Raw genomic sequence first — 12670 nt, forward strand, 5'->3', positions numbered from 1 at the left:
CTATTCTATGTTTACATATAGATGAAGATTATTATAAGGCAGAAGTTGCTATAGTGGTTGGCATAGTATCATCCTCTTGACCTTTTTCTAAACAATAACATTTGACCAAAATCATGTAGGGGATTCCAGCAAAGCATACAACAGTTTTTAAAAAAAATTCATACTCGTAGTATGTTTCATTCAAAGCACTTTGTAAATTAGTTTAACTATTTTAACACCAGTTTACATATAGAAAAACTAAGACACAGACTCTGAAGTTACACAGTGAGTCAGTGATAAAGCTAGAAATGAAATCCCAGGTCTCCTGTCTGAGTCTTGTCCCCTGTCTACTGGACCTTGTTGCTTCCCCGAGTCATTTAGTTTAGTTTATTATCATCGTACAGAATTTCAAAAGCACTAACATTTTCCCAAACTGGGCATCAGTGTTAATCTGTGAGATTATTTTGAGGCACCAGTTACGGCTCCATAGGTAAAGTTGAATTCACCCTGTTTTGTATGAAAAGTAAAGCAGATCCCCCCCAAAAACCACAGCCCTTATTTTTGGGGCATAGAATGAATTTTCTGAGCCTGAACAGTAAATCCATTCATTAGTTTAGGAGTTGAAATTAATTTTAAAATGGGTCCTTTCTGAACTTTAGCATCCAATGTCCCACCTTTTTCTTCCTCATTATTTTAACAGAATAATGCAAACTCCTGTTCATTGAAGAAATTCTTTTTAGGATTAATGACCATTTTTCCCATTCTTCTTCATACCTCAAAGTTTCTTCTTCAACAGAGACGGAAAAATAATCTTCAGAGAATTCCATGAAGAGCTGCCCTCCTTCAGAATGGCTGTCATCTCCTATTGTTTTCAGTGAGTCTGAGACTTCGCTGCCAATAGTAAAGATGACCACTGCCTTCACTCTCCTCATTCTCCATGTCTTCCAGTCTGCCTCATGGCAGCATACATAGCCACCATTTTTCCTGATGGCAGCTTGGTTTCACTTTCAATTGGGAATAATGGAAGGCACTGGCAGTGGCCGTTTTGGAGAAGTGGTTTTTGTTTTGTTTTGTTTTTAACTAAAAGGAGCATGTAACCTCAATACTATTAAGAAAAACAGGAAAAGGTGGCCATTTTGAAAGAGAGCTGTTCTTGATGAACCTCTCAGAAAATGTCAGCCTCTCAAACTTTCAGTTATGAAAAAATCAAATTGTCATTAATCCTAAATATTTTCAAAAGCTTACCTATTGCATCAGATCCACTCAATATAGAGAGAGCAGGAAGAAAGGAGAAACTAGTTTGGGTTGGTGTATACAAGGAATGTAAGGGGTACAGGTAGGAGATAGAATTTGAGGGGCATGTATGCAAGGGCACAGGAAGTAAGGAAAGCCTAGTGAGGAATGTACAAGGGAATGTGAATGCCATGTTTGGAGGTGGGGGGGGCAGAATACATTTCTTTATGTGAAACTTCTTCTTCTTCTTTTTTTTTTTTTTTTTTTAAATCTGGGACCATAAGCTCTTAAAAATCAAAACAGCGCCCCCTTCACAAAAACTCCTTAATCATGTGGCTATTGCATGGTGCTACACAGGGCACAGTTAAGGTTGCTTGGGTGCTCTGGCTGCATTTCTGTACTTTTTAGCATGTTTGAATTTCTTTAAGTTTAACCTTTAAGTCTAAATTTCCTGAGTTTCTAACATTTTGTGTTAATTACAGTATCCTTAGAAAGTATGTGACACCCTAAATTACTTACATTTATTCTTAAACTTAACTCTATTTTCAACATAGTCTTTTGTCTGGGAACATACACTTGACTTTCATTTTTATCTAATAGTCATGGAAAAATTAAATTTTTAAAACCCCACTTTTTGTATATCAGGAGGGTCATTCCTCCTGAGCAGCTTTTTCAAAATTGTACTAAAGTCTTCCATTTACACACCTACCCACTGAATCATCAACTGGATTGGAGACCAGGTTAAAATTCTGTTACATTTGAAGTTTTGCCATTGACTTCAGTGGCAAGATTTGGCCTTATAGTGTGTGTCTGTGGAAGTCCTACAACTCAGCTGTTCTGTCCAGTGATCAGCTCTTCTGTACTTTGGGGCCATATTCTGCTCTGTTACACCAAGGCCAACTAAAGCCAATAAAGCCACTCTTACCAATGTAACTATAAGTAGAATTCGCCCTTGCTAAGGAGGAAAAGCCTTAGGCATCCTTTTAGAGGTTCCAACCATGCTTCCATTAAGAGTTTGTCCATAGGAATATGCCAGTGACATCAGTGGGAGTAGCTTCAGAGCTGTAGCTGTAGTTATGGTGTTTTCAATTTAGGTACTTTCCTTCCAAGGAATGGTAAAGCATGCAATAGCTGTCACCAAATTTTAAAAGAAGCTAACACCTAAAATAGAACAATGTTCAATGCCTGTTTTGTAAGTGTCTTCTAAGTTTAGGTTCCTACTTTCTCACATTTTGCATTGTCAGGAAAGACTGGAGATGCAATGGACTAGACTCTTTCCCTCCCCCCCTCCGCCCTTTGGCTGCATCATAGAGATGCCAAATGTCCTGAAGGTTCCTCCCAGACCTATATTTACATCTTACTAGTTTTGTTAAAATGTGCAGATAAAAGTATGGACCCTGAGAATACGTCAAATGAGACTCACTAAAATATTCACTATACACTAATAAAACACAAAACTGCTTTGCTCATATGACAAAAGTGGTCACTTATTTGTAAAAGATTTAAGCTTCAATCTTGGCCCTAAAATAATTTTAAATAGCTTATAATTGGATCTCCGACTTTAAGTTTAATATCCATACTTGTCAATTTGTATTGGGCCTGGGTTGCGTGAAGAAGAGAGTAGATACTATAAAATAACTTAAAACTACAGCCCGCTTGTATTTTTGGTTAATATAATGCAGTACAAGTTGCTATAATTCTTTGAAAATACATATTTAGTCTTGCAGTTTTGTAAACAATAGGAATGTACATCTTTACAGTGGTAATTTTTTCATGCCTTGATTTTTTTCAAACTTTATCATTGGTGCATTATGCATTTGCATATACTGTCACATTTGTAGTTGATGTCCTATGGTTATCCCATTTCCATAATGCATTTCCAGTAAAATAACAGTTTACTGCAGAATAACTGCAGCAATGAAAATATTGGTGTATAATTTTGAGAAATTTAACATACAATATAGTCTAATTACACACTAGACAGCAGAATGATGAAGTGTACAAACTGGAAGTTCAGAATAATTTTTTTTTTTAACCTTGACATCATGTAACCCAGAGTGTCTGTTCCTCAGATCTTTGGGAGCTCTGGCCTTCCAGGGACAATGATTCTGGAAATACAATAATCCAAGAATGCTCTGAATAACTTCCTGGGATTTAAATTATCCATTCATTCCCATTTGCAGTGGTTTTCATCTTCATAATCCCATCTTTCCCACTCCCTCTAAGTAGCCATTTTGAAACTATAATAATCTATAGCCAGTACCCAAAAGATATGTAATACAAAAAAACTGCACCTCCCTTCAACCCTAATTACTACCCTGAGAATATAGCATCCATGGTACTTCCTTGCCATAGGACCAAGCACACGTCTCTGCATCTCAGTCTCATATCTGATTCTTCCGAAACCATCACCCCATGGCTGAATGCTGAATTGCCAGCCAACCATCCAGTTCAACAGCCGTCAACACTTTAAGATATCTTAAATTTTAATGCATACTTAAGCAGTCTTGTGAAATGTAAATATGTTTATGGTATGGTTGAAGATGAGAAGGAGAAATTGCTGTGTGAAGGTACTGTATCCACAGCTAATTTTGGCATTGTATGGTTAAGAAGGCAATAGGTAAATTACAAGACTTGAAAGGAGGGACACACATTTAAAAAAAAAAAAAAAGCTAAAATGTTTTGTCTATTAACATCCAGACCTTGTCATCAGATGCGTAAAACTAACATGAAGGTGACCTGCAAAGGATTTTTTAAAAGATTGACTTGTGCCATTTTTTGCTGCTTCATAATATACAGAAAGCCTGAAAGACTTTCATTTAAAGTTGCTTTTTCTGCTTCTGATGAGTGGTCATTTTTATGCACTTTTCATGAGAATTGTTTTAAGTGACTTGATTAATTTGTGTAGTTGAGTACTGCTGTAGGGTATAAACATTGCATCTCTTCTATGTTAATCCCAAAAGGAGTTAAGATCGTCATTATGTTATGCTTTTGGTACAAATCTACCTCAGAAAGTTTGCTTGTGTTCACAAGCTACAGTGAATTTTGGTTAACTATACAAAGAATTTTTCTTAAAAATGAATAATGGTTAACAAACCAACTGATCCCAAATAGGTTCTTTTCATACTGCACCTTTCTGATGTTTTGTTTAAAACTTCAGTGGATTAGAAGAATAGACATGGTTACTATATTATACCATGAAATGGTTAAATATTATTGCCAGTGTGACAGAACCATGGAGATACCATGCAGATACACACTACTGGTCATCCATATGACTGCACTTTTAGCCCACCACTGTGGTACCGGAGGGAAAGTAAGAAACAAAGATAATCTAACAGGTCTTGGCTTGTCTTTTGACAGAAAAATGCCACATGCATTCTTATGCTCGTTTATCTCATGCAAGCTTTCAGGCAAAAGTTATTAGCGTTTCAACAGGCAAAAGTTGACCAGACCTTTTTAAATTAAAGGAAGAATTTGTACATCATGAAATGTAAGTAAATTCCTCATCCTACATTTAAAATTTTGCATTATAAACTTAAAGCAGCATTCAAATAAAGGACTTTCATACTAGATATACTTACTGGTAAAATGTTGAAATAGCTGACTGTGAATCAAACTCAGCAAGAAGTGCCTAATGAACTCAATAGTGTAAAGCTTTCTTGGTATTATTCTATGAAGCCAAACTTTTGGTTCTGCAAGTGGAAGGATTGGAGTTTGCCTTAAATATAAGCAAGGATATTTTAAGTCTTCATCCTTTTTTTATGGTCAAAGTATTTAAAGAATTTTGAACTAGCTTCTGCTGAATTTCTTAATCCATTAAGTCTGCAAAAACTTTAAAACAAAGCAAAAGTATCAGCTTGAGTTTCTTGGGGGATTATGTATGTAGGTAATCAGTTATATAAGTGTGTCTTAATTTTAAAAAAAATTGAAACATTTCCTTCATGATTTTGTTTAAGCATATGTGTCTTTGCAGTGATTTTTGAGCTTATTTTGATTTGGGGACTAATGAAGACTTCAAGATTCCAGTGTGTGTTAGAAAAGGAGTATTTCTGCTCTTCCATTCCAAACGGTATGTTAGAGGTTTGTATCTTGATTACTGAGAAGGTGAAAGTCACTCCAAAAATTATATTTGTGTTGCAATGTTTACTGCTTAAAATTTCTTGGATAGGAAGGCGTTTCACTTCTAATTTATGTTCTAGACTCAAAAGTTGATATGTTATTTATCAGCTTGAGTTTCTTTGATTAGTTTAATAGTGATGAGGTGGGATATGCTCCTTAGTCCTAATAAATGTCTGGTCACAGAATGATTGTGCTTAGTTCTGGATGGAATTTTTTGTTCAAGAAACTTAATTGGGGGAAAAAGTGAATAATAGTATTGTTTTTAAAGTTAATAATCTGTATTGCACCTTTAGCCTATATTTGAGTTATTTTACTTCTGAATTAATTCATACCACTATATCTTTAAAATATTTCAAAAGAAATCCACTTAGTCGCCCTATGTTCTATTTAATTTGCTTTAGAACTTTTTACTGCTACTTGAGGAACGATGACTTGTGCACAGTTATCAAATCAGTGATTACCAGTTAGTACAATATGTAAGCATATAACTTCATTTTTGTGTGTGAGAACTATGTATACATAGCACAGGTCATTTGACATTAATGTCCGACAAACTTTGTACTATACATACTGTTGTGCTATCTATATGCCACATTTTATGGAAAATATTTTACAAACATTTTAGGACCTGATACAAAGACCACTGAGGTGAATTGGAATCTTTCCATTTATTTCATTGTCACTATCTCTTCTACCTCTCCACCTTGTAAAGCCAGTTGCCTTAGTTACTAAGCATCTAACTGCAGAATACTCAGAGAAAAATTAAATGAAAAATTTAAAACAATAATAAAAATAATCCAGAATGATTTTTCTGTACATAAAAATGACCTGACTTTTAGAGACTAATCTCAGGGTTCAGGATTAGTAGCAAGTATTGTGTCCTGTTAGAAAAAGCTGGGAAACTCCTCTTTCCAGCAGTCTAAATTCTGTCAACTCTCTGCAGTGTTGTAATATCAGACTTTAAACTGGTTGTTGGTTCACAACTGAACATTGCCAGTCCTAAATCTCAAACCAGTGTAATTTTGTTTGTTTAGCTAGTGGGAGTGGAAACGAAAAAATGACTGAAGCTGCTAAGAGGTTTGGAATGTTAGAATAAGTTTCCATTGGATATATCAATGCCAAGAGGGCAGATGAGTTGGTCAGAGAAAGATAAATATAGTTCATTACATGGCTTTGCAGTTTATCACATTGATGTCACTGATATTTTACTATAATTGTTGAGTAAGAGCAACATGTAGCCTTCGTTTTCCAACTCCTGAAGTTTTTGTCCTGTGGAAGCCTTCCCTTTATTTATAGATAGTCCTAAAATAAATATTTTATTCTTATTAAAAGGATTTAAATTTTTCAAATATGTACCACTTTTAGGATCACACGTTGAGATCAAATTAGAGTTTCGTCACTCATCCTCCTTTCAAATATTGAAGAGGGGGGAAAATCTTGGAATATGAATTGGTATTGTCCTTGGGTATTCAAGCACATTTTTCTGTTTTATTCTCTAGATTTTCCAGAAGGCCTGACGTCCGTTCTATTTGTTGTAACGAAGATTGGGGTTATCAACTCAAGTGTCTTCAACAGCCCAAACTTGAAATCTGTCACCAGTCTAGCTCTAGCAAACAGTGGCATCACAAGAATTGAACCTGGAGCCTTTTACGCTTTCCATAGTCTCACCAAACTCAGTTTATATAAAAATAATCTGACTACAGTTATGGGTTCTTGGCTTTCCAAACCAGGACACTTAGAAAACCTTACAGTGTCTCAGAACATCATTCAGGAAATAGGCCCCCATATGTTGTCCAGTTTCTCTAACCTGACAACCCTTAATTTAGCTAACAACAGAATTCATATGATTGTGGCTGGAAGTTTGAAGAATCTGTCTAAGTTAACTTTTATTGATCTGTCTGGTAATAACTTATCTACCTTAACAAGAAATTTGTTCAGTGGGCTGATGTCTCCAGTAATGAAATTGGGGGACAATCCATGGAACTGTTCCTGTGAACTTCAAGATTTTGGATTTTTTTTGCAAGGTAATGTAAAGCGTAATTTCCATCACCCAGAACACTTGGGCAACTCCAAATACATTCAGATAACTGGGAGTCTGTAGCCAGATAGCTAACTGAAGTGTGAAACTTGTTAGAAGTACTTTAGAATGTAAGGTCTGGCTAGTAGAGATTTGGGTGTTCAGGATTTCACTGTATTTATAATAATTTGATACACCTTAAAGTACCCTTACCATAATTTATTTCCTTACTATATTATTATTTATAGTACTAAGTATCAAAGTTTGAGCTATATTCTGTTGGGCATCATACTGTAGATCTATTTCTAAGCATGTCACCTATAGTAATGATTTTTTTTTTAAAGAGTAGGAGGAATAATTCCACAATCCAAGATTATACCATGAAAACCTAACAAACCTGAGAGAGATCTGAATTGCATAGTGATGGTAATTTGTTTCATAGTGTCAGAAGTATGTAAAAGGGGGATTGTGAGAAACTGGTAGTATAATATTGGGTCAGTGTATGGAACAAAAGATGGCATTTTCAATGAAAGTTGAATCAATTTGCAAAAATATTTTACACAGTTAAAATATTATCATCTTTCAGTTATTTCATACACTATTCCATACCTTCTGACTACTGGTTCTTCTTGGCCAACAGCTTAGAGAAACAAAATTCTTAAATGTTTGGATGGACCTAATCAGCAAACACTCCAGTGTTCTAATAGTTCAGCTGAATTATGTCTAATGCAGGTGGAAATAGTGTAGTGGACAACAACAGAAACAATGCATTGTATCATAGAAATTCGAGATGGGAAAGACTTACTAGGTGATCTAGACCATCCCCCTTTGTCAGTGAAGGATTATTTCCTTATGATACACTTGAGATCAAAATCAGAGGCCAAAATGTTAAAACTTGAGTGCATTAAGTTAGGTACCTGAATCATATTTAGTCACTTAAATAAGTGGCCTGGTTTTCAAAGGTGCTAAGCCCCTGCAGCTCTGTGGGTACTTTAGCAAGCAATGGTGCGAGCCCGGGATCTTAAGTAGTCACAGGTTAGTCATGCACATTTGTTTTTACAGAGCTGATGAATGCGTCTGTGTTGGAAGATGCTTCATCTGTGGTGTGTCAGAGCCCACAAGCCCTGAAGGGAATTCCAGTTTGGAACATCTCTGACTTTAACTGCCCACCGAGTCTCATATCACCATCACTTGAGAATGACTTCTATAAAGTTGGATTGCCAGTGATGCTTCTATGTTTAGGTGTGTTACGGTGCAATTTTCAGCATCTTATTTCATACTGTGAAATGAATTTCAAATACAGGCTCTTGAAAGTGTTTCCCCTCCTTCCCCCCCCCCCCATTACAGCAAGGGGTTATGCCCACAAAATGTGCACCTCTTTTCAAAAAAGAGATTGCCTTGTTCAATGGAATGTTAATATGCAAGACAAACCCTCAAAACAGTCACAGTTCCATTGCAGAAATAATGACAGGCTGTTGTTTATTTTAATTTAAATTTTCTCTTCAGAAAAAATAATTACTTTCAAATGTACTTTGAATGTATTTCAGTACTTAATGCTGTAATGTATACATTATTAGTATACTTAATTATGTAGTATAAGGGTACTCATCAAGTAAGAATTGTATTATTCCAGAAGCAGATAGTTTGGGTAATAATAAGCCATTCGCCATATTACCCAAAGAGATAATGAATAAAGCATATTTATTATTCCAGATAAAAAGCAGCTGGGGGAAGTTTTTAAATATGAAACCTGCTGCAGGTGCAACTTAATATTTAATATATTGTGTAAGTTAAAAAGAACATGCAAATAAACCACTTGGAAGATTGGTTCAATAGAGGATGTGCATAAAAGCAGAATTTTATGTTTAAAATAAAGTTTTTAAAAAATACAACTTTTGGTCAGGGAAACTTACAAAAGAAATACATTTTCTTTGCTTTAGATCAGTGGTTCTCAAACTTTTGTATTGGCGTCCCCTTTCACACAGCAAGCCTCTGAGTGCGCCCCCCCCTTATAAATTAAAAAAATGTTTTGATCTATTTAACACCATTATAAATGCTGGATGAAGAGTGGGGTTTAGGGTAGAGGCTAACAGCTTGGGATCCCCCCATGTAATAAACTCACGATCCCCTGAGGGGTCCTGACCCCCAGTTTGAGAACCCCTGCTTTAGATTATTAACTTTGGAGAAACGGTTCCATTTGTATTAACACAAATGGATGTACAATTAAACACAAAAACATTCTTAGTAAGTTTTCTTTAAGTTTTGCCACTAAATCAGTGTGTGCATTTATAAACCACATCAATACCATCCTTTCTCAATCTGGAATGAATTGATTATACAATTCAGCTCTGTCTTTAGGAATTTTTTGTCCTTTCCACAAATTCTCCACTAATTTTTATTTGATGTTTTTTGAAAATTGTAACTGTCTCTCCGTTTTGATGAACTGTAAAATTATTTGTTTGAACTATTTTTGCAGTGTTTTTTTCATTTCTTTTGCTGCTTCTCCTGCTCTGGAAGGTGAAACAAGATAAAAAGCAAGTGCAGCCAGATAAAGACGCTACTGTTGAAAATAACCATGAAACACTAACAGGCCACCTTAACAGAATGACAGACAGACTGAGGAGCAGAGGACTGTCAGATGAAAAGGTACAGACAACCGTGAAAACTGACAAAACCCAACAAAATAGAATGCAGAAAACTCGTGCAAAATCTGCCTCACCAATTATGTTGAGAACTGAGTTTCAACACAGTAGTTTTCAACACCATAGACCAACTGATGGGAACCAGGAGGAACCCAAAACCTCTTGTACAGTAATAAATGAACAAGCCTGCATGAAAAATGAAGACTGCGACAATGTTATGGAACTGTGGTATTTTAATAGTTTGCAAGATTGCAATAAGACGATTATATGTAGTCACAATGCAAACACTTCACCAACTGAACTAAGCATAGAAACCCCCAAAAAGGATCGTTCAGAACTGTTAAAGCAGTCATTGCAGGACCATGGAATTTCAGAAGTGTGTTGGAATGATGAAATTAAAGGAAGTGGTAATACAGAGAACGCTGAACCTCTGTTGTATTTAAGTGTTGCTAGTACAACTGAAGAGTCACCCAGTGTACCTGGCACTGAACAAAAAGGTGCTGTGAGTAGAAATGTAAATATGAGGCTATGTTCTTTGAGAAGAGTTCTTACTTGGCCATATGAAAAATGCAAAAGGGACAAAAGTCAAAACACTTTAAATTATGAGGATTTTTTCAAGGCACATTTCTGTATGCCCGCTAGTGATCCTGGTGTCCCAGCAGCAGTCAGGAAAACAGAATTCAAAGATGAACAAAATCAGTATAATCACCTACATACTGTAAAGGAACAAAAGGCAATTCATGATTACAGCAGTGGTAAACCTGACTTAAAAAGAGAAGCAAAACCAGAAAACAAATTAGTATCTCCACTTAAGAAAGGAGCCAAGCAAATAGCCACAAGGGAAAAGGCATGCATCTCAGTGTCTGGAAAAGGATTCAGAGGCTCTGAGACTGTAAAAAAAAATAAGAATAACAAAGACGTACCTTCGCAGGCTGGATTCTGCAATGACAATCTTGACTCACCAGCATCTTCAGACAAATCTGATCACGCCTCCTCCCCATGTGATAATACATTACTCAAAGATAATGAATACACCTTCATTGATCTTTTGCATGAAGTCGTGGAAAATCATGGGAGGTGGACCAGGCAGAGGTGGAAACAGACCCATCAAGTGCGAATTGCTAGCCTCTCCCCAATGAAATCAACGTAAGCTCATTGCACTCCATCAAAAAATGTTCCATGTGCTATAGGCTGCCTGTTTAACCAAAATTGTTGTATAACATTTCAGTCGTGGTGAAATATGCCAGACTTGACAGTTCTGGAAGCTGAAATCCTCTATTATACATACTTCAGGAGCAATGCAGACTGCTCCATACTGCCCTTCCGGAATGCCTTAACCATGTTTTGGAAAAGCAACTTCTAAGGATGAGAGGGGACTTTTCTCCATGGCCCAGTCAATTAGTGGTGCCAAAAAAGGGTGACACATGTCATCAAGGTTTTTGTGATGTGATCATTTATTTACAGGGAGCTTGACTGAGACCCACCAAACTCATTTCATCTAGGCAATCAAACCGCTTTCAGATGAGTAACGAGTTTTGATCATTAATCATCTAAGGTAAATTTTCCAGAAATGCCCAAGAGATTTACAAACTGAAGTAGATATGACTTAGGTACCTAAAACACTTAGCACTTTTGAAATTTTTATCTCTAGGATGGTTTTGCACCAGGGATGTAGAAAACTCCAAATCCCATTACTCACCTCCCTGAAATAACCCATATCGTTATGGTTTTGATTCAAGCATTGCACTAAGTAGGCAAATTTATAAATTAGCCCTAGAATTTTCCAGCTGCCTAGAAACGGATAGTTCATGGGTTATTTACTAGCTGTACTCATTGGTAGAGACCGTTAGTAGCCAGGATTGTCAATCTGGCATATTCAAGAGCACTAAAAAGTAATGTAAAATTTTCAATTTACTTGCACAAAAAATGAAATGTTAACATGTATCATGTCATACTAATGGGTTATACCCCCTTAAATGGATTGCTAATTGTGTGCGCTCTCTCTCTCTCTCTCTCTCTCTCTTTCTATATATATATATATATATATATATATATATATTCATTCTGATGGGACAAGGCCAGATGGCTATAGAAAAGTAGTGGGAGATAGATATAGTAGCTCCAGCCTAAACAAATCCCTGGTACCAGGATAAGTGAAATGGCAGCTGCTCCAGGTCAATTAAGACACCTCAGGCCAATTAAGAACTTTCCAGAAGGCAGGGAGAAGGCTAGGTTGATTGGGACACCTGAAGCCAATTAGGGGCTAGCTGAAACTAGTTGAAAGCCTCCTAGTTAGTCAGGTGGGCGTGCATGTCAGGAGCTGTGGGAGGAAGTTGTGCGGTTGGAGAGGCTGAGTAGTACACATCATATCAGGCACAAGGAAGGAGGCCCTGAGGTAAGGGTGAAGTGGAGCTTGAGGAAGTGAGGGCTGCTGTGGGGGAAGTAGCCCAGGGAATTGTACATGTCATGCTTCTAAAAGGTCAGCTACCATAGCTGATACTATTAGGGTCCCTGGGCTGGAGCCCGGAGTAGAGGGTGGGCCTGGGCTCCCCCCACACCTTTGCCCCCTGATTAATCACTGAGACTGGGAGACAACAGAGACTGTGCAAGGAAGGATAACTTCTCCTCACCTCCCTCGCTGGCTCATGATGAAAATGGCTCAGTAGACTGTGACCCT

At 36.7% G+C, this 12670-nt stretch overlaps 1 protein-coding gene across 1 annotated transcript; it reads left to right on the plus strand.

The window, feature by feature from the left end:
• Positions 1-237: 237 nt before the first annotated feature.
• Positions 238-12029, plus strand: LOC119844298. Its single transcript, XM_038374951.2, has 5 exons — positions 238-4705; positions 5189-5284; positions 6834-7358; positions 8414-8593; positions 9828-12029. The coding sequence occupies exons 1-5, from the start codon at positions 4699-4701 to the stop codon at positions 11141-11143; spliced, it is 2124 nt and encodes a 707-aa protein (XP_038230879.2). The 5' UTR covers positions 238-4698; the 3' UTR covers positions 11144-12029.
• Positions 12030-12670: the final 641 nt, after the last annotated feature.

This window comes from Dermochelys coriacea, chromosome 16, assembly GCF_009764565.3.
Source record: "Dermochelys coriacea isolate rDerCor1 chromosome 16, rDerCor1.pri.v4, whole genome shotgun sequence".
Lineage (NCBI taxonomy): Eukaryota > Metazoa > Chordata > Testudines > Dermochelyidae > Dermochelys > Dermochelys coriacea.